Source organism: Bidens hawaiensis, unplaced genomic scaffold, assembly GCF_021521415.1.
Source record: "Bidens hawaiensis isolate Kalapana, Puna unplaced genomic scaffold, B.hawaiensis_p1.1 tig00001087_1, whole genome shotgun sequence".
In the NCBI taxonomy this organism is placed as follows: Eukaryota; Viridiplantae; Streptophyta; class Magnoliopsida; order Asterales; family Asteraceae; genus Bidens; species Bidens hawaiensis.
The window spans coordinates 3,615,114-3,637,445 of NW_027491062.1; the positions used below are offsets into that span (position 1 = coordinate 3,615,114).

Here is a 22,332-nt window from a genome sequence, read left to right on the forward strand (position 1 = left end):
TATTATTTCTACAATTTGAGTTGGGCTTCTTATTGCTATTGTATACTTTACAATGGATGCTACTTACATACATCCCTTTCATCACAATTAAACCAAAAAATACTCCTTGAAATTCTAAGAAACAAATCAAATTAAACTTAAATGAAATCACTATATTGTAGTTTCATGTTGAATTTGATCCAATAACTCCACAACTTCACTCATTTTCGGTCGGTCTTTAGGTATTTCATTTGTACACAGCATAGCAATCCTGAAAAACTCTAAAACCTCTTTCTCTTTCTCTTTCAAATCTTCTTTCGATATACCAGCATCCAACATTTTAATTTCCCGATTTTGTGACACCATTCTCGTCGCCCATTCAACAAGCCGAATCTCTTCTCCGTTCTCAACCTTTATCGGCCAGTTCGGACGCCTACACGTCACAATCTCAAACATCAGTATACCAAAACTATACACGTCACCCATAACAGTAGCAGCAGGTGCCCCATGAATATACTCTGGCGGCATGTACCCCATCGTCCCCGCCACTTGCGTCGAGACATGCAAACGCGCACCCTGAATCGTCCTAGCCAACCCAAAATCCGCAATATGCGCCTTGAAACCCGCGTCCAATAAAACATTACTAGCTTTAATATCCCTATGAATTATAGGTTGCTCCAAATTATGCATATAGGCTAACCCTTTAGCCACCCCTCCCATTATTTTAATTCTCGTGTTCCAGGATAAAGGTAGCCTCAACACCGACGTGTCATTATTAGTAGATGACACGTCATAAAGCCACTGGTCGAGGCTACCTTTTTCGATAAACTCATAAATTAATATCCGATCCGAACCGGTGGCGCAATAACCTAAACACTTAACGATATTATCGTGTTGGATTTTACCGAGGGTTTCCATTTCCGCCTGAAACTCTCGGTACCCTTGAAACGCATCCGGGCTTAGTTTCTTAACGGCGACGGTTCGCCCGTCGGCGAGGTTCGCCTTGTACACGAGACCGAAGCTTCCGTCGCCGACGATTAGGTCCGGGGAGAAGTTGCGAGTGGCGTTGACCAGGTCAACCATTTCGATTTTGACCAGAGTGGGATCGAATAATTGACTCTTGGAGACGGTGATGAAGGAGGTGGAGGTGGGGTGGTCGGAGGAGTTTCTGACGGATCTGGTGCGGCGGCGCGTGGGGGAGGAGCGACGGCGCGTGGCGGCGCGGCAGACGAAGTAGATGAAGGTGAAGATGAGGGAGAGGAGGAAGAAGCTGGCGATGGCGGAGAGGATGGCTTGGAGGTTGGAGTTGATGGCCATGGAGGTTAGAGAGAGAGAGTTAGGGTTTGGGTTTTAGAGAGAGAAAGAGAGGATTGGAAATGAGGGGTGTTTGAGTGGGAAGAAGAAGACGGAATGGAAAGTGGGGTGGCGTTGACGGGAAGAAGGGAAAGGAGAGTGAGTCAACGGGGTGGATTGATTGATGAATGAGTGATGAGTTAATGGGAATTGGTGAATGTGATTTTGACTTGTTTGGGGTGGGTTTTGTTGTTTGGAGTACACGGCGAGTTTTCATTTTCAGTTTGCGAAAAGTTTAAAACCGGAAAATAATATATAAGGTTATGTGTAGTGGGTAACAAAAAGGGGCGATTGGGGGCTCTAACACCGCCCCCTGGACGAGAAGAGGGGCGAAAAGGGACGGGGTGAGGAGATATTGTCGCCGGCGAGGTTTGAAAAAATATTATTATTTTATTGTTGTGTGTCTGTGAGATAAATTTATGTATATGTATATGGGGCCACAACACCATTACACTCTTAAAACAAAAACTCACTCATTACTGATTGGTTGCCTCATGGCACAAAACGCCATATTTTGAACCCCTCCACTACACATAGCCTAACAAAACACAGCTCTGTGTATATTATATGGACACGTGGTCTCGTCTATTAGTCTATATCAGTTGTATAGGGTTGTGTGACTCGTATAAGTGTTAGCTTTTGTCAGGATTCATTGACGATTCCATACGATTTGTATAAACTTGTATAGTTATACGATTTCAAATTTTTATGGAAAGTTTTAAACACCTAGTTTTCTCACGGCTATTTTCGTAATGGCTAGTTTAAAACGTCTATGTTTCCAAGTTATGCTTCGTTTATGCTTGTTTTATTCAGTGTTTAATCTTGTGTCGAGTTAAATAATTAACATAATTTTCTATCGTGTCAAATAATTATACGAATTTTATATTAATCAACTAGTTGTCGGAATACTGTATCGTGTCAAATAAATTTTGTCACGTGAACTAAGGAGAATTTTGTATGACCTCGAATAATTTTGCTTTTATGGGAGTCATACGACTCATGCAAAAACCCTGTCACAATGTCTGACACATCTACATAGTGTCAGATGCGGACTAGTCGTATAAAAGGTGGTTGCAAAGGTTGGGAGTGTGTTTGAACAATGTGGCCTTAAACATATGTTAATTAAAAAGAGTAACTTAAATCAGATATTTTTATAAAATGTGATATTTTATGAAGTTAAAAAATTTGTTGATTCATTTTCAAAACATGACCTTAATTTTCTTGATGGTTGGTAGGGGTTGCTCTCATATGCATGGCCAAAAAAAGCCTATGCCTCCGATTTTATAATTTCATTTTTGGGTATAAAGTTAAGCTAAAATCAGTTATAAGAGCATAATTGCTTTCTTAGATTAAGGGGTATACATAATTATACTCGTTTTTCTTCATTCGTTAGGTTTGAGTTACATCAGTCCCCCATCATTTAAACTTACTGTTAAATCAGGGGTATACATCGTTCTTATCATTCTCCATTTTTTATTTTTTTATTTAATACAATTTATATATATAATATTCAAAAACTAATAATTAAATTAAAACTTAAAGATTGAAATTAATTATGAAATAAATTATAACTAAAAAAATATCAAGTCTTCATTATCGGAAGGAGGCGGTAGAGACCATATTGTTCGACCAAGTTCGAATGTAGCGCATAATGCGTATCTTCATTTTCTAAAGTCACTCGGTTATACTCTCTTCTTGTTTCGTCAACCGGTTGATATTGGACGTTGTCTTCATCCTCATTGTACTGGCACGTCTCTCGTCTTCAATAATCATGTTATGCAAAATACATATTGCATGAGTCATCCGTACAATTTTTTTTGGCGCCTATGCTCGTGTCTGGTTGGCCACTACGTACCACTTTCTTTTTATGACACCAAACATATTTCAATATCCTTTGTTGCCGCCTCTTGAACCCCCTTAAATTTCTTTCGTTTATCATCTTGTGGGCACGCGGAAGATTTCACCAACATGGACCACGAGGATATATCTTGTCAGCAAGATAATAGTCGTGCTTGTATTCGATTCCTAAAACTTGATAACTTGAATCTGACATTGTACATTCTATGATATTATGGTAAAACATCGACTGATGGAGAATCGTTATTATTTGTACCAGCAACACCAAAGAAGGCATGCCAAATCCATAAATCTGGTGAAGTGAATGCTTGTAAGGATCCAGTCAGGTGTACATGATCACCTCACATGTACTGACCGCCTCAAGCACTGACGCAGTTTGCCCACTTCCAATGCATACAATCAATATTATCAGGCATTCTGGGAAATCCATATTTTATTTCATGGCATTCATATAACTTTTGAATATCGTTCCAAGTAGGGCTACATAAATATTTCTTGCTATATAACTTAATAATATTTTTGGTAAACTTATAAACACTATCGCGCACGTTTTTTCGGACATTTGAAGATACTCATTCAAAGCATCATGAAACGTGTTGTATGCCATATGCCGGACTGCTGCAGTGCACTTTTGTAAAGGGCTAAAACCTCTTCTCCCTATTGCTTTCGAACGTAACTCAAACCACAAACTCGTTCTCAATATATTGTCACCTATTCTTAGAAGCAGTCGTTTACTCCTTCGGAAACGCCTCCTAAGATCTTCACTCGTGTAAGTTGCGTTTTCGGCAAAGTAGTCGCCCTGTAACCAAACTATCGTGTGCACCTTTAAGAATAATTCATGTTGAAATTAAATTATTTTGGTTGAAACGGGTTTGTATAAAATGGGTTGAGAATGGTTGAAATGGGTTAATATATATGTATGTATTTATAGAGAAAAGATCAAATAAGAAGTTTGATTATCCTAAGAAGGCTAGGAAGGAGGGTATTTTTGTCTAATACCTTAATATTGAAAACTCACTTAATTTAATTTCAAAAACCCACTTAATTAAAACCACTTAAATTTTCACTTATCTCCTACAACCACCACCGCCACCACATTGCCGGAAAAGTCTTCGGAAATTTCGGCGGAAAATAAAACACTATGAAAAACACAATAAAAAAGACACAATGGAATAAACACTATGAAATTAAAAAAACAATGACAAAAACACAATGACAAAACACAATTAAATTACACAATGTAAAAAACACAATGCAAAAAACACTATGAAAAAATAAAACACACTTGTATAACACAATTTTGTAAAACACAATTTTGATAAAACACACTTTGTAAAAAACCCACGAATTTTTTTTTTATTTTTATATAGCAATATGGTACTCATATAAAAGATAAAAAAACACTCGTTATTATGGTGAAATTGTTTTGAAAAAAAAAAATCGTATAAAAAAATTATGAGCGTTTTAAAATGATGAGGGTATTTGACATGTGTCTTGTATGTGGAGAGAGAAAGTCAACAAATGTGTTATCTCTATTATGCCCTTACCCTTGTTTTACACTTGATGATCTCTCTAATCGAATCTCAACCATTCAATTTTAAAATGAATGGACAAAATTATTTCATATTCTTCTTAGGAAAACTAATCTTCTTATTATAACTCAACCCTGTATTTATAATATAAATAAATTAACTTTTTTTTAATTACCGTTGGCGATGGTCAAAAAGAGAGAAAGGGAGGTGGTAATCCTGGTGAATATAAATTTCACAAAGGACCTCCAAAATTTAATTTCGGTTTAGACTTGTGAAGGTTGAGCGGCCCTTGTTGCCTTGTTGGTACATACTCTTTTCACATTTCAACTATCAATGAGAATGCCATAAATAAATAGCATCCCACACCACCTAGAAACAACATTTTTGCTCAAAAAAAAAATATCTATGTTCACTAAAACTAAGTTCTACCAATCAATGCTAGTCCAGAATTTTTATTAACCGCTATATAATATCATACAAAAGAAAAAAGCACACATAAGTGTCAAAAACAATACAAGAACCGAGCTAAAATACACATAATATTAGACAAAATTAGAAAGCCGACCAAAAGAAAGAACAATATAAACGTCAAAAACAACATAATATTAAAAAATTCCGCTAACCTTAAAGTTTCTCACTTATCATCCCACACCCATACCGTCCAAATTTATAGAAAATAGATTGTGCTAAATCATAGTAGACCAATCCAACAAATGCAATCGATACTTAAGGAAATGTCTACAAAACTAACTAAAATATATTTGGTTTAGAAACAATATTTAAAAGCTTATATAGCATGTTTTATTTCATTGACACCATGAATGCTCTAGTGTTGGTTCATAAACTTTAAGGTTAGCGGATATTTTTTATAAATAGAACAGGTTCTGTTTTGTAAAATTTTCTTAAAAAATGACTTTAGAAGCGTAACATTTTGATGATTTTTTCACTAAGGCTGATCGTTGCGGATACACCAAGGGACGCAAAAGCCACCTCAGCACTCTGTTAATACCAAATTTATCCCCAAACCACACCACCACCATCACCATGTCAACACCAAACCATTTTCGACTACTTTTGCCAGCGTCCTGCCGCAGCCCCGCCCTTTGGGTGGATTGGGGTCAACTTCTCTCCAACAATCATACGCAAACACACACATACATTTATTTTTTTTTCTTTTATTTATGTCTTAGTTAAACCAAATGCACTTGTTAGAGGGCGGGTTAATTAAATGCCCTTGTTATTGAACATGTTAGGTTTGAACGAAGAATAAATTGGGGCAATAATTTAGGGAAATAAGGATAGTCATAACACGGGTTGGTCCAGCCATCCTTTTGATCTAGTCAAATACTTGAATACGGCGACAAAACATTCACTACAATACAAGACAACATTTTTTGAAGGTCTTCTAGGTGTATTAAATAAACTTTTTTTATTCCATAAAAATGTTTTAAAATAAATAAAAAAAAGTTAATTAATAAGTTTTAATAACTTTACAAAAAATCATGAATTATATCGTCACTTCTTCTCTCTCTTCCACACTGGCGTCTAGAGCTACACAAACCGACTTAAAACTTAAAACCGGTTTAGGTCAAAACTGGTCTGGTTTGGTCAACAGAAGTCAAAAACTGTTTAAGATCCGGTTCGGTTTAAAACCGGTTTCTTGACCTGGTTACGATCGGTTTTGGTTCAGGTTCTAATCTGTTTTCACCCGGTTAACCGGCTTGGAACCGGTTTTGGTGGAGAAAAAATCAACTGGTTCCGAACCTACGTTTCAATGTGTTCCAAACAGGTTTCTACATAATCGGTTTCAAACCGGTTCGGTTTAATTTTCGAGTCGGTTCAGTCAACCGGTTTATTTGCCCATCTGGCTTCTAGAAGAGTGGCCATCGTTCTACAAGACGGACATCAATGGACACCTATCGGACTGTGTTCACACTTCACAAGTTCAATAACTAGTTTTAAAACCAGTTCTATTTCAAGGTTGGCCGGAATACCTAAATCATTCGAGTGCGGGTTTCCAACTTAAGATTTACGGGTTAGCACACTCGATTTTCAGAAAAAAAGAAAAAGTAACAATCTTTTTAAATATTTTGTTTAAACACATGATCATAACTGGATGTCTCTCTTTCTAACATTTATAGATCTTTATGAGCTTTTAAGGTTGAAATCAATATATCTATCCATAAATCCAAAAATCCTCAAAATTGTTTCATGTATAAGAACAGCTTACTAAGTTACCATAAATAGAACCAATAATTTAATTACTTAAAAAGGATTTTAGACAAAGTTATAGACACAATCAATGATCCATGTATGTAAAACTAGGCAAAAGTGTTCATCATAAAGACTTATAATAGATATCAAGAGAATTAGCAGAAATTAAGGATTTGTTAACCATTGGTACCAAAAAAAAAAAAAAGTACCAGTAAAATAAAACCAGACTATTTACAAGCAGTTATGTACTTTTAGAAGATGCTAGTCTCTAACTGCAGTATCAAAGAAGCACAGAAATCCAGAAATAGCAACTGCGGCCCGTTAATCCTCTGGACATCGAACAAATAGCTGTCTTCGGGAGTCTTGTAAAGCTGTTGAATCAAGATGAAATAGTTTGTTATATTTGACTTACATAAAAATGACAATTTCGGCACGTGTAGTTAACGATTTGAAATAATATGTTATTTTTTACCTGAATTTCAAATTTAACAACATTATGTGACTGAATGTTGTTAGTTGTAATAGCAGAACTGATGTAATGGTTATCATACATATGGTGGGCTGTGTTTGGTTCAGAATTAGGGATGTTTGAAGCCCATCTACACTTAATGTTGTACAGCCCGATCTTCTTCCAACAGACGTTTAGATCTCTCAGAACTTCAAGAACACGTGTCATTATCTCACGGGGATTCGCTGGAATCTTCAAAAACCAAAAGAAAAAATTCATGTATATCATATTAATCAATGAATAATATAGAATGAAAGCTTTAGTCATCAAACAAGCTGTAAAGTTTGACTTTCAAAGTCAAAAGAACCAATCTTTAGACTTTGAAATGAACAGAAATAATTTGAATTTTCATTAAAAATTTATACCAATTGTGCTAGACTGCAAGAGATGATGTCAGAGTTAAACTTCTAACAGAACCCATATCAATTTTAATAAGAGAAGTCACAAGTTTGGTTTTGAAACGCACGCATCATGAGTAGCGATGCACTGCGATTACTTGATGCACTCTAAATTGCATAATGCATGGCGTGCATGACACGGTCTGATACTCACATTTCTTAGTTAAAGTGAGTTTACACACAGATTACTCGTACCTTATGCATAGACTACTTATACACATAAAAGTTTCAAGTCTTATTTTAGTACTATCTATATAGGATTTTTTAATATTATTTTCATAACAAACGCCTCACGTGTGTGAGGCGTTCGCATCGTGCATCACGCATCGGCTTTTTGGATCAAAACGCATCACACAATTTATAACCAAGGCTACAAGTATACTTAGTTTAAAGCTGCGTTTTTGAAAAGGCTATATCGAATTGGGTATGAAAAGTCACAAGTTTGACCTCCAAAGTCAAAGTGTAGCGCTTTACATCTTAACTACCAATATATAATAAAAGTTGAACAAACCTGCAACCCGACTTCCCATTTTCTTTCACCAGGCAAATTGGCTCTAAAAGAGTTCTCTCGAGTAAGCCTGCTCATGTGGGCCCGCTCCAGGCCGTTGTCGAGATGCATAGTAGCAAGATTACCCTCCTACGCCAAATAATATTCAAATTTCACACCCAAACTATCAAACTTTAAGCAAGATAATAATGTGAATGTTATTAATACAAACACCATGTTTTTATAAGGCAAAAGTTTACCAAAACTTTTGATAAGTTGGAATTTTTTATATCTTCAAAAGGTTCCATATCAAAACTATGCATTTGAGTCCACAATATACTTTTTTGTCTTAATGAACATAAAATATTTTGTTAATACAAATAACGCACCAGGGACTCCGAAATTCCGGCTCCAAGATATCCACCAACAACACGAGTTTGATTATCAAACAACAAATAGTATGCAACTGTAGCCTGATATATAAGACAAATTCAAGATGTAAAACCAGTAAAGATTTCAACTTTATGCAAAACTATAACAAAATAAATGAGAAAATAGTTAAATACGTCATCTTGTATTCGGCTTTGAAGTGACTGTATCAAACGGTTCCTTTCAAAACCCATGTTGATCACTTTTTTAATAATTTCCTCGTCAAGCTGATAAATAAACGAAGCATAATGTTAGATGACTTGAAAATAAAAGAAAAACAGGACAGCCCGTTATGACCCGAACTTACCTTTTTTAGATGCTCGGTTGCATCTGGGGCGGGGACCGCTAAGTAACGAGGAAGTTGACTTTTGAACCAGTGATGCTGACGAAGATCGGCAATTGTTATTCTCTTCAAAGGATCAACCACAAGCATTCTTGGAATTAAATCCCGAGCCCCAGGTGACAAATGACTTGGAAGTGTATACATTCCTGCCTGAAAAAAAAAAAGTGAAATAAAATAAAATGGGACGGGTCAAAAAGGGTTTGGGCCAATATGGGTTCAGTCTTTAAACGTTTAAAAAATTTATCAAAAACAATTGAAGCATTAAATATGATTTATTAAGAGTAAAAAAAATGGGACGGGTCAAAAAGGGTTTGGGCCAATATGGGTTCAGTCTTTAAACGTTTAAAAAGATTTATCAAAAACAATTGAAGAATTAAATATGATTAATTAAGAGTATAGATTCCCTTTTTACTATGTTATTTATTTGACCCATTTGAACCCGGTTCACAAGTCAACGGGCCAAAATTTCCGCCTCTAAATAAAATACAATGCAAGAAAATACCTTAATTTTCTTGAATAAATTGGGAATATTTTCATCATCAAAAGGAAGAGTGCCACAAAGAAGAGCATACAAAATGACCCCACAACTCCACACGTCTACCTCGGGTCCCGCATAAAGTTTACCAGAAACAACCTGCATATCTCAAGTATGAATCAGTATGAAACTATGAATAATGTTATAAACCAATATTCAATCAATCTTTAAGAATAACCTCGGGAGCAGCATAATTAGGGCTTCCACAACTTGTTTTAAGAAAATGCCCGTCTCTCATAATATTACTCAACCCGAAGTCAGCAACTTTAACATTGCCCTGTGAATCCAACAGAATATTCTCTGGCTTAAGATCCCGATGGACCACCATATTCCGGTGGCAGTATTCTACTCCAGATATTATCTGTTTGGCAAAAACAAAGTTGTAAACATCATAATAAAATTATTATTACAGTAACATTGATTTTGTAACCATACTTTAACACATTAACCAATTATCATCTCAAAAAGTAGACAACTTTGTTTCAAGTCAATTTGGCCCGTACCAAAAAGTCAACCCGACTCATCCCAATTTACCACCTCTATTTATAAAAATATTTGTTTACCTGCTGAAAAATTTTACGGCCTTCATCTTCATGAAGTCTTCGTTTTTCTACAATATAATCGAAAAGTTCTCCGGATTTCACGTACTCCATAACAACATATATATCAAGGGGTGTCTCTATCACCTCATATAGTCTAATAATATGAGGGTGCACAAATAATCTACAAATTTTGATTTCTCGTCTCACTGCACACACGTTGCATATAAACGAATGATTTTTTAGATGAAATATCAAGAAACTGAAAATAAAACAAAAAAATCTAATGAATTATGATCATACCTTTCTCTTCCATTTCAGGATTCCTAAGTTTTCTTCGGTTAAGAATCTTGACCGCCACTTTGTAGCCGGTCAACGTATGCTCAGCAATTTTGACTTTACCGAAGGAACCATGACCCAGAGTTTTCCCGAGCTTGTAGTTATGTAAAAACGCATCGCTACTACCACCTCTAGTTGTTCGGTCCATATTTCTGTCATAAAATTATGAAAAAAATATAATTCAAAAGAATCAATGACGGGTACTTTTCGGTACCCGCTGTAAGGTTGAAACGGGCCGGCTCGGTTAATTCGGGCTAACCCGAAACACATTTTCTCCAAAATTTCCAATCTTTATATTTACAAATAATTAGTAAATATTAATTTTTATACAAATTTATCCCAAACATGTTTGTTCTTCAATCTTTATACAAATTTATATAAATCCCATCACAAACACAAGATCAAAATAAAGTATTTCAACTTTCAAGACTTCTAAACTTTATAAACTTGTTGACCACCGTTGACCATAAACTCAAAGTCAAAAAAACTTCCATATAAACCAGCAAACACTGATCAAATGCATCATAGAAAACACACCATTAACATAAACAACTCATCAATTTGGGAAAATTTATATAAAATTGATACAGAATCAAGATTCAATTTTTATCCGGATTACCAAAACTAAACCCTAATTACACCCACAACAAGATTCAAGAAACTGAGTTGATCAGTTAATTAACAGTAACAGATCATATTTGAAGCATAACCCAAGAATTATAATCACATAAACAAATAATTAAAAGAAAAAAGAATGAAATTAAAGATAAAAATATAATACCTTAAATTAAAATAAATGAAGATCACATACGAAGAACAGTTGTGGGTGCAATTGATGGAAAGTTTGCAACTTTAATTTTCAAGATTTATTTATTTTCAAGTCTACAGTCTGAGTCAGCATAGCTAAATGGATATGCATAAACTTTAGATGTTTTGAAAAAACCCCTATGGTTTAAAAGTATAAGCAGTAAGTGCCTTGATGTTTTAGTAGTTATTAATTAAATCTCTAGTGTTATTATACTTTACATGAATAACAAATTCTTTTTGAATAATGCTTTGTTTAAGGGGTGTTTGGGATTTTTTTATTTATTTTCTTATAATTTTTTCATAAGTTAATAAATTACAATTCTTCAGGATAACATATAATACCAAACATTTTTTAACTTTTCTAAAAGTTAATGAGTCATAAGTTGCTTAAAATAAGCTTTTAAGCAATCCCAAGCACCCCCTTAATGCAGTGGCGAAGCTTGGACGAAAACGTGAATTGGGGGTGGGGGGCTCAAAATTTTCGGATGAAACCGGGTAAATTTACATTGCTAAGCAAACCGGGGGGGGGGGAGGTGGACTCCTGACCCTTAATAAGTTACGCCACTGGTTTAATGTACATGAATAAATACTTCATGCCTTAGTGAAAAGTCAGTAGTACCCTTAACTTAACGATGAAATTAAACTGAGTTGCTGATTTAAACGTAATTGGTAAGAAATGGGAAACCTCGATGGTCCAGTTGCACAAATTTTTTTTTTTTTTACTAAGTCGCATAATTAATCGAACCTCAAGGATGAGTTTGGAATTTTACTCTATTTTTTTATGCGCATGATCAACGTTTTTCATACAAAAGTTATGTTATCTGTATACGAACAACACTTTCGTATGGTAGCATTATGCTGCAGTGTACACGAATACTACTAGAAAGCACCAAGTAACCAAAATTGTAACCATATATGCACCAACAGTTTTTTGAACCAAGATATGCTTTAATTTACACGTATGAATACTTATCGTGTCATGTTATATTGTACCCAAGTCACATTCAAATAGGATAATTAAATTTCATCTTGATAGCTATAATTATTCTGAAAAAGTAAATTTTTATATACAAGAATAACGTTTTTCACACGTGAAGTTGTGCTCATATGTAAACGGACAACACCTTTCTAAGATAACATTATGTTACAACGTACGCGAATGCTATAAAACACTAAATAATCAAATTTCTCAATCAAAATCTCATTCAAAACTAGCATATTCCTCTATTAAATCTAAAAATCTGCAACCTATATCTAATTGTAACCAAAAACTACATTCATTTTTCTATTTTCTATCTTCTATTCTGTTCCTATTTCTATATACAACAAACTATGCTATAATACAATGATGAATAAACGAATATGGCTAAGTTAGTCGGGTTAGAAAAATATGTACATGGCTATGCAATACACTGTCCTGGCTCGACCCCATGAGCGACCAATTGAGTCCAGAACTTATGGCCAGATGGGGGCCGTGTGATTCCCGAGAACACAGGCAACAATGATCATCCATGGTTTCATGAAAGATTATGACTTGAATCCTTCAATGGCATCACTGTGCCATGCATAACATGTATTTACAGCTGTTTGCAGGAGTTTTGCAAGCCTTGTATGAAGAACCCGTAAAATCTTCATTGACCAGACGGTTTGACTTTTTTCATCGTTGCTTCTGTTTGGGTATCGCGTCTGGTTGGCAGCAGGCTTGCAAATTCTTCATTGACCAGACAGCTTTGACTTTTGCATGATCTCATGAAGAACATGCAATATCCATTTTTATGGATCTTTTTTTTAAGTATAATTTGAGTGTGTGTTTACTTTTTTGCATTCTTTTCTTTCTCCATTGCGGCCTCCTTTTCGGCTTTCTTTCTTTCAAGTTCAGCCTGTTTAAGATTCTCCTCATGACATTTTTGGAATAATCTCACAAAGTTGCAAAGGATTTGAGTAGCTGCCAATAAATAAACGCGCATTATTAGGCCCGTTAGAGATAAAAATAAGGCCTGAACTGACTCCCTTTTACCTTGTTCGAACGGGCATTTGGCAGGGTCTTCACCAAAATATAGAGCCAACCCATCAGCAGATTTACCCTGTAATGTAAACAATTAAATGGATTATAATAATATAAACGACAACTTTCTTACAAATTACAATAAAAAAAATCATATGTGAAAGGAACCTAATTTCATTTGATTTCTGTTTTAGAGAACATGCTTTCAAAATCAATATTAAGAGCCTATTTTATAATCTTATATTAGTAAAATGTATTGTGTATTGATATTTACCACGGCACCATAGTAATTTGTAACATTTGTCACTTCCGCCTCAGCATGGCCAATGAACTGCTGCAACGTCTGACAATGTCATAAATTCTTAATCAGTGTTCTAAACATTCAGTCATGGAAGAAATGAAAAACCACAATGTGATGCTATATTATTATGTAGTCTTCATAGCAAGTATACATACCGAGTGAAAACCTGCAGATATAGGGCCATCGTTTGCACACGCATCTAGTTCTTGCTTCACTTTTCTTAGTCCATTGCTAAGGGCCAGCATTTCATCTGCTAAAACTTTCAATTGTATCTGCAATTTAACGCAATCATAAGTCATATACTTACAAGTCTATGCAAAAACAGATTAGTTTAAACCTTTGTTGCGGCTTCTAAGCTAACAAGATCATCTGGGAATTCTAAAAGAGCTGGTGATTTGTTGGCAAGAAGCTGTACAATAGAAAAATGTTAATTTAGTATGAATTAAAACTAGAAATTGTACTATAAGAGAATATTATGGAATATATTATTAGTGTTTGATTATTATACTGTTACCATAATTAGGAGATTGTATTTGATTATGTTTCCTTGTATTTATCTGTATTGTACTCCTATTTATAGTTGATCAATAATACATTACACCTTACGAGGTTTTCATTATTTTACATGTACCTTGCAGAGATAATGCATTAAGGTCATCCTGCTGTTTGAAGCGCGTGTATCTGTCAATTTCAAAAGACTATCCAGCTTGAAACCAACTGCTGCACCTGTAATTGTTTGATAACATTGAGAAACATATAAATAAATACATATAAGTATAGTGATGTTATTACCTCTAGCAGTTCCTTGATTTAATGTATTCCCCAAATATAATATTCTCTTCATAACTTCCTTCAATTTCACAGACTTCCTGACCTAATAAATCAACAACAGAACTGGATTCTGTAAAATGAAAATAAAAAGTAAAAACAAAAACAGGAGTGTAGCATTTATAATAATTGACCACCTCGTCACATGCAGAGTGTACAAGGTCTAAACTCTTCTTAAAATCTCCCAGCTGAAAGTAAAGTCCAAATAAAATGACATAATAACATAATAAAAAGATAAGAAAATGTAAGCCCGTAATCACAAACCTGAGAATTAAATTGAATTTTGAACAAAAAAATATTTAATTTCGTCTCCATACGTGGCACCTTCATTAGCTCCAGAAAAAACTGCAATATAGTCAGAAATAAGTTGTTCGTACATGAATAGTCTATAACGGAAAAAAAGATATTATGATCTTGATACTTACATGCTCACATTTGCCCAATTTATCAATGTCACCTGTATAATTCTGAACAGTCACAATGCAGAAGATCAATACTTAAAAGGAAGAATCAAGAAAAGTAAGGTTCATATATTTAAAAGTATAATATAAAGTAAATGTGTCTAATAAAATATGCTTTCACCTTGAGTTGATCCATTTCTTCTTTAGTAGGACAGAATTTGAGAATATTTTCTACTTGATCAACATCTAAAAGTCCGTCATCCATTGCTAAAACCGCTTCCTGCAGATGGCAGACAACATTGTTATCATTTTACATCTAAATAATATGTTGATTGAAGAATTAAGCCAATATTAAAACATGATATCCACACTTACCACCATATCAGGAAGCGGCATTTTAACCTTTGTAAGCATGATTTCTGTGTTATTGGCCCTCCTCAAATCGATCTAGAATCAAGAACACAATTAAGGAAAGGTAATTACCAAAATTAATGTAAAATGGTATGCTTCTATTTTAAAGTATAATAAAAAAGTTATAATTTAAAGTATGAGGTACTCAATTTACATTGCATTACCAATTGGATTTTTTCGGGTTTATTACTAGCAGCCTTTTTCTTATCATCATCTTTAGCAGCAGGTTTTTTGGCGGGTGCGTTAGAGAAAAGTGTCTCAAGTTCTGATACGTCAAGTTCTACCGGACTAGAATGACATAGCAGAACATTAGTAGTTAGAATAAATGATATATGTATATGCATGCATATATATATATATTGGACTTAAAGAATTAATAATATGATATTGACTAGCAAGATTCAGATATTTTACAAAGGAAAAATGAAACAACAAAATATAGAAACAGAAGAATGATGGCTACCTTTGTCTTTGCAGTTCCTCCCACAAGCTTCCTTGCAAAGCCCTTGTAACCTTGTTCCAGTGCAACGGCTTTAAGTTAGACCTTTTCACTGCAGGTCCACGCCCACGCCCTCTACCCGGGCCACCACCTAGTCGACCAGGTGGAGGGGGAGGGCCACCTGGTACTCCGGGTGGGGCTGGAGGTCCAGGTGCCCCAGGAGGTCCAGGTGGGGGTGGGGGTCCTGGTGGACCTCTTCCTCCAGGCGGTGGAGGAGGCGGAGGTGCTCCCCCAGGCGGTGGTGGAGGCGGAGGTGCTCCTCTAGGTGGAGGAGCAAATGGAGGAGGCGGTGGAGTTGGTGCTCCAGGAGGCGGTGGAGGTGGACGTACTCCAGGCGGTGGTGCCGCATACATTGGCGGAGGCGGAGGAGGTGGTGCTACAGACATTGGTGGAGGTGGAGGTGGTGGTGCTACATGCATTGGTGGAGGCGGAGGTGGTGGTGCTACAGGCATTGGTGGAGGTGGTGGTGCTACAGGCATTGGTGGAGGCGGAGGCGGTTCTTCAGACATTGGTGGAGGCGGTGGAGGTGGAGGAGGAGGAGGTGGTGCCTTGAAGATTAAGGGTGGAGGAGGGGGGGCTTCTTGCATGGGTGGCCGCGGAGGGACTTCATGAATAGAAGGTGGTGGTGCAACTTGCAAAGGAGGTGTGTATGTTATAGGGGCTTCATACATTGGAGGTGGTGGAGCAACTCGTGGAGGTGCTGGTGCTTCATGCACTTGAGGTGGAGCAGCTGGTGGTTGTGGAGGTGGCAAAGATGGAGCAGCTGGTGGTTGTGGAGGTGGCAACAATGGAGCCGCTGGTGGTTGCGGTGGTGGCAAAGCTGGAGCAGATTGTGGTTGTGGTGGTGGCAAAGATGGAGCAGATGGTGGTTGTGGCGGCGGCAAAGACGGAGCAGATGGTGGTTGTGGCGGCGGCAAAGACGGAGCAGATGGTGGTTGTGGTGGTGAAGGAACATCAACTGTTGTTATTTTCAAATTCCTAAAAGATTTAGGTAATTCAAGTGACCCTTCATAGGTTAATGTCACTCGGTTCACATCCGAAGATTGTGATGCTTCTTCTCTCTTGTTTTTCATTTCCTCTACTAAACTATTAAATTTTGCTTCAAGGTACTCCACCTTGGACTTCAAATAATGCTCATCCATTATCTTAGGCTTCAAATCAACATCTTTGATGTCATTATCTTTGACTTTTTTACTCTTCAAATCAACATCTTGTTCTACCAATTGGAGACTCGAATCATCCTTAACCTGACTTCGATTTGCATCTTTTGATACATGATCTAGAGTCGAAGGTGGTTCTACATCAAATCCTGAAATATTGTCTTCAAGTTGATTTGCAGGGTCCTCTTCAAGATCATTAATATCAAACTCACTACCAAACATGTCGTCCTCAAACTCAAAGAATTCATCAGGCGACTCATAGCCACTTGAATCTCTTCCATCAGACGATACTTGGTCATTAGTGATAACAGGCTGTATAGGCTCAACATCCACAAAAAGTACCTGCCACATATATAAGCATGCATTATTTGACCCGTTTGAGATAAAACACAACGCAACTATTTCTTATGTAAATCGGCATCTCTAACTTAGGCATAGAAAAAGTCAAAGTCAAAAGCATACGTACCTCTGCTTTAAAGTCTTTTGGCATTGGATCTCGAGCATCCACATTAAGATCAACATCATCACGAGTCAACATCATTACATGCCCTCGGATAAAAGCTGTATGGAATACTACTCTGAACAACATCAACTCCCTTACATGATCATCTTCTATATGAATGCATTCAAGAACAACGTCCCCTTGAACACGAAAATGAATATCTAGTTTTGCCAGCCGACATTCGTCCTGCGATCATAAACTACTAGATTATATTATATACCAAGTTGTGCATCATATCTAATGAGAAAAACATGCTTAAAAGAAAACGTGTCAAATGGGTCCAAATAAGTTTACCATTCGATAACAGCGAGGATGTTTCTTGGGCTTTGCGGTTAAGGTTGAAAACAAAAGCTTACAACTTTTATTAGATTCTGTTGAAAACGGGTCATGACCGTATATATGGATAACAGGCCGACAACCCTTTCCATGAATTCTTGGAAGGAACCGAAGAATAAGACAGTCCAAAGCTATAGATGTTTCTTGAGGTGGCCAGTCAATCCCTAAATTTCTTTTTGTAACATATTGAAGATACCTTATATGTGATGCTTGAGGATGTAAGGGCGAAAAAATATGATACAGATCACGAGCAGTAGCTTGTTTATAAACCATTTCAAGTGTCTTTTGCTCACCGGTATACTGTTTTCTAGCTAAAAAAAGGCCAGCAAGCATAAATGCAAGAATGGGCCACCCTCCTCTTTCGCAATGCATCAAAAGCACGTTTTTTTGATCCGCAATCGATAGCCAGTTTTCACAAGCGTCTAAAAAGTTGTTGACAATATCTAGTGGTAATAACGGAGACCCTTGATATTGCCAAGGGTATTCTGTGAGTTTTATATCGAATGTGGATAATGCATCAGAAATTAAGGTCTTCTTATAACCGTCTTCTTTGATATTGAAAACCATGAAAGAAGAATCAGGACAGTAGTCTTGAAGCTGAGGTACAATGCCACCAATATAGGTTTTGTATGCATCTGCTTCCATTGTATCAGTTGAGAAGCAGCTATTAAACACTGTAATGTTTATGTAACACATGTTAGACCATTGACATCTTTAATCAAGACTGTAATTAGGGATGCAAACGAATTGAATGTTCAATGGGAAGCTCATTTATGTTCGTTCAGTTGTGTTCATTAACATTCAATAATGTGTTTGTTTGTGTCCTTTGATGTTTGTTCATTAAAGGTTTTCAACATTTTTAATGATCACTTTTGTTATCATATATATATTTAATTAAGCAAAAAAGATATGAGTATTATGTGATTAATTTATATACGAAATTAACTTATGAATATGAACGTTAATAAAAAAACAACCAACACAAACTTGGTAGCTGGATTGAGCCGTTGACACTGCCATTCTCGGTTAGCCAAATTAAATAAAACCTTGTTTGTGTTCGTGAACAAGTTAATTTCCTTAATGAACGTTGGTAGCTGGATTGAGCCGTTGACACTGCCATTCTCGGTTAGCCAAATTAAATAAAACCTTGTTTGTGTTCGTGAACAAGTTAATTTCCTTAATGAACGAACACAAACAAGAAGTTTTATTCGGTCAGATGTTCATGAATCATTCGCTTGTTCAGTTTGGTTCGTTTACAACCCTAACTATAAGCTAGAACCTAAACAAGTTAATAATAAACAATTGGGAGCTAATTTGGTAGCTGAAGTAAAATCAATGAGTAAAGAAAAAACACACAAATAATGTGAATAATAAGATAACATATATATGTGCATGCATGGATGCATGCATGGGAAATTGGAGGTACCGAAAACCCTATCGGAGATCTCAAGGAGCTGATCCGGCGGCTTACGGAAAAATAAGCGTTTGAACAGCGCCATTTAATGATGGCGCTGTTACCGTCCCACCGACCGGATCCCAAATATTGATTCCCTCTCCCTATTTCCGCGATTTCGCCTGTCAATTAATATCGACCATTTCAGCCTCCAGTGCACAATCTCCTCAATGGCATCCACCAAAACGCTTACAAACTTCATCAACCAATTCAATAATATCAATAATGTGATTGTAATTGAGGTTCCAGGAAGGCTTTAATGCGTTAGTGAGAGCAAGATTATTGTTATTAGGGTTTTCAGGGGGATCGTAATCATTAGGGTAATTGCGTATTTAGGGAATTAATGGAGAAATATATATGTATATCTGTATCTATCTATCAAGTGTTTTGGATTATTCGAATTCGTGAGTGCAATGGGGATAATTATTATAATCTGGTGCACGTGGAATCGATCGGAAAATAATGAGATAGATGATATTATGGAGGGAGGAAGAAACAAAGGGGACGTTGGTTGACGAAACACTGATGATGATCATCACCTTTTCCGATTATTCTTTTTTTCTTTTTCGTTATTATTTTTTTGTTTTAATAAAATAATAATGTAAGATAATTAATTGTATGTGATAAGTTATAAACATTTTCTTTTTTATTTACAAGCTAGCTTTTATTTTACATTATTTGTTTATAATATTTATATATTTTTAAGGATTTTATTTTTATTTATTGTAAGAAAGTTAATAATATAGTTAAGATTTGATGATTAAAGGGTTTTACAAATTAACCCAATTTAAAAGCTATTTGGGTTTACTTCAGCTAATTATACCAATTCTGAAGTTAATTCATGCCCTAAATATTAATTCATGTCTAATCATAATCCTATGTATAAGTATATATTAATTTTTAGTATATCCCTATTTATAAATAATATTTTAAAAAAAACATATATTAATTTTTAGTATATCCGTATTTATAGGATTTTTTATATCAAATATTTGATAAAATTAATTTTTAATAGATGTTATAACCTGTTTAAGGTCCATTTGGGTTTGGTGAGACCCATACCCGTGAATTTGTGTCAAATTTATGAGAAACTTTCATTTACAAATAAAGTAATCTGATGGCTTGAGATAATTTAAGGAGGTTTCGTTTATATATATTTAAGATGCATTTTGTTGTTTGCAACTAGTGCTAAATTAATAAAATATCTAACTGATTAAAATGTTTTTTAATTGAATCATTAAGAGGTTATCAAACAACTCCTAACTTAAAGCCTGTATATTACACAGGGTGAAAAGAAGCACATTTGACCCGAATTATTTTTTTTTCTTTTTTGTTTTAATTGTTTTAACATAGTCATACTTTAAATTTACATTGTTGCAAAGAAAACTAAAAGTTTATGTAATATAATCCCATTTGGTTTTAAAACTTTCAACTTTCACCATTTTGTGGGAACACTCTTAACTCACAAATGTTTCACCACTCTCAACTGTGACTTTATTATCTCCTAACACTCCACCATAATTAGTTATTTTTGTTGTTGAAGTGACATTTTTTAATTGATGTGGCATGCTCATGTTGCGTTTTCTTTAAAATGCGTGGGTCTCACAAAACCCCTTCATCTTTCTTCTATCAAACCCTAACTTCATTGCCTCACCATCCATCCATCCAACCAACCACCACCACCACAACCACCCATCCTTGTTTTCCAGTCACCATCTCATCCCGTGCAGTCACCGCCACCCATCAAACCATTTCCCATCATTTCTCCTTCTTTCTAACCCTAAATCTTAAAATCAATTCACATTTTCTCAAACTCCTGGCATCTGTTATTTTTCTTTACACGATTCACACCACCCGATTATTGTAACGATTCGTTAATTGCAATGGAAGTCATCATATCCGAAAAGAAAGCTTTAGTATCATCTAATAGCGGTTCAAGGTACTTTATTGCTTTACCATTGAGCTCCCACTCTCAAAGTCAGACTCGAAGAATTTGAGCGATTCTCCGTCGATCGGCTTCTAAGTTACATCTGACTTTCTATTTTCACTCTTCGATATGTAATTACGCTCGTCTACTTAAATGAGTCGCTAGATTCATGAAATACTACACATTTAGTTTGAAAATATTAGGGATATTGGTTTTAATATTCCCAACTTTCACCATTTTGCCGGGAACACTTTAAACTCACAAAATGTTGCCCACCAACCATCACTTTATTTTCTTCCAGCACTCCTGAACTTAACAAACCCTAACTCCTTAGCTAATTTTTTACTGAAGTGGCATTTTTTGTGTGATGTGGCATGCTCATATGGCATTTTCCTTAAACCATGTGGGTCCCACAACACCACTTCATCTTTCTTCTATCAAATCCTAACTTCATTACCACACCATCCTTTAAACCAACCACCACCCACCCACCCTCACCCATCCTTATTTTCTAGTCACCACTGCGCCCCCTGTAGCCGCTGTTACCCATCAAACAATTTCTCGTCATTTCCCCTTTTTCAAACTCTAAATCTTCAAATCAAATCACATATTCTCAACTCCTTGTAACTGTTACTCAAATGCACCAGACTATTATAACGATTCGTTATCTGCAATGGAAGTCATCAGATCAGAAAATAAAGCTTTGGTATAATCTAATGGTGGTTCAATTTTATAGCTTTACCGTTGAGCTCCCACTCTCGAAATCAGAATCGAATTAGCGACTCGTCATCGATCGGCTTCTACATTACATCTAACTTTCTATTTCACTCTTCGATTTGTAATTACACTCATTTACGTAAAATGACTAGCTAGATTCACGAAATACTACATGTTCTCATATCTTGGGTTAGGATTTCATATAACTTGGGTTATGAAATTGGGGATTTGGACAGTGTAAATTGAAGGCTGATAACCTAAATTCATCCACAAAGATGGCTGTCGGCAACCCCAAAGGGCGTGGCTCCAACCAGAAAATAGGGAAGGGTGAAGGTTGGTAAATGGTCGTGAGGGTAAAGGTGGTGGCTGGTTAGATGGTATGGTAATGAAGTTAGGGTTTGATAGAAGAAAGATGAAGTGGTGTTGTGGAATCCACATGCCTAAAAAATTGCCACATAAGCATGCTACGTCA

General features: G+C 35.8%; 3 protein-coding genes and 1 pseudogene across 3 annotated transcripts; all 4 read right to left on the reverse strand.

Moving 5' to 3' along the window:
• On the reverse strand, positions 1-1,404 carry LOC143558713 (leucine-rich repeat receptor protein kinase EMS1 pseudogene; annotated as a pseudogene).
• Positions 1,405-6,955: 5,551 nt separating this feature from the next.
• Positions 6,956-10,710, reverse strand: LOC143558704 (SNF1-related protein kinase catalytic subunit alpha KIN10-like). Its single transcript, XM_077047488.1, has 10 exons — positions 10,478-10,710; positions 10,199-10,383; positions 9,814-9,996; positions 9,603-9,734; positions 9,065-9,250; positions 8,895-8,984; positions 8,718-8,801; positions 8,353-8,478; positions 7,408-7,635; positions 6,956-7,306 (listed from the first exon to the last, which is right to left on the reverse strand). The coding sequence occupies exons 1-10, from the start codon at positions 10,659-10,661 to the stop codon at positions 7,187-7,189; spliced, it is 1,518 nt and encodes a 505-aa protein (XP_076903603.1). The 5' UTR covers positions 10,662-10,710; the 3' UTR covers positions 6,956-7,186.
• A 2,421-nt stretch (positions 10,711-13,131) lies between these two features.
• Positions 13,132-15,610, reverse strand: LOC143558009 (putative formin-like protein 15b). Its single transcript, XM_077046944.1, has 13 exons — positions 15,431-15,610; positions 15,231-15,302; positions 15,037-15,135; positions 14,880-14,921; positions 14,719-14,799; positions 14,592-14,642; positions 14,419-14,500; positions 14,258-14,352; positions 13,964-14,035; positions 13,782-13,898; positions 13,600-13,668; positions 13,338-13,404; positions 13,132-13,265 (listed from the first exon to the last, which is right to left on the reverse strand). The coding sequence occupies exons 1-13, from the start codon at positions 15,608-15,610 to the stop codon at positions 13,132-13,134; spliced, it is 1,161 nt and encodes a 386-aa protein (XP_076903059.1).
• LOC143558019 (uncharacterized) lies at positions 13,541-18,487 on the reverse strand. Its single transcript, XM_077046956.1, has 3 exons — positions 17,722-18,487; positions 17,320-17,613; positions 13,541-17,267 (listed from the first exon to the last, which is right to left on the reverse strand). The coding sequence occupies exons 1-3, from the start codon at positions 18,457-18,459 to the stop codon at positions 15,726-15,728; spliced, it is 2,574 nt and encodes an 857-aa protein (XP_076903071.1). The 5' UTR covers positions 18,460-18,487; the 3' UTR covers positions 13,541-15,725.
• Positions 18,488-22,332: the final 3,845 nt, after the last annotated feature.

Excerpts from the sequence above, each read along its gene's own strand:
- LOC143558704 (XM_077047488.1), bottom strand. The coding sequence starts at position 10,661 with ATGGACCGAACAACTAGAGGTGGTAGTAGCGATGCGTTTTTACATAAC. Across the intron at positions 8,985-9,064 it reads CAACCGAGCATCTAAAAAAG|CTTGACGAGGAAATTATTAA; the intron begins GTAAGTTCGGGT and ends TTTATTTATCAG. Across the intron at positions 7,307-7,407 it reads TTGTTAAATTTGAAATTCAG|CTTTACAAGACTCCCGAAGA; the intron begins GTAAAAAATAAC and ends TTGATTCAACAG.
- LOC143558009 (XM_077046944.1), bottom strand. The coding sequence starts at position 15,610 with ATGCATATACATATATCATTTATTCTAACTACTAATGTTCTGCTATGT. Across the intron at positions 14,800-14,879 it reads AATTGGGCAAATGTGAGCAT|TTTTTTCTGGAGCTAATGAA; the intron begins GTAAGTATCAAG and ends ACTATATTGCAG. Across the intron at positions 14,036-14,257 it reads TAATGCATTATCTCTGCAAG|CTTCTTGCCAACAAATCACC; the intron begins GTACATGTAAAA and ends TCTATTGTACAG.
- LOC143558019 (XM_077046956.1), bottom strand. The coding sequence starts at position 18,459 with ATGTGTTACATAAACATTACAGTGTTTAATAGCTGCTTCTCAACTGAT. Across the intron at positions 17,614-17,721 it reads ATCCTCGCTGTTATCGAATG|GACGAATGTCGGCTGGCAAA; the intron begins GTAAACTTATTT and ends TTATGATCGCAG. Across the intron at positions 17,268-17,319 it reads TTTACATAAGAAATAGTTGC|GTACTTTTTGTGGATGTTGA; the intron begins GTTGTGTTTTAT and ends TATATGTGGCAG.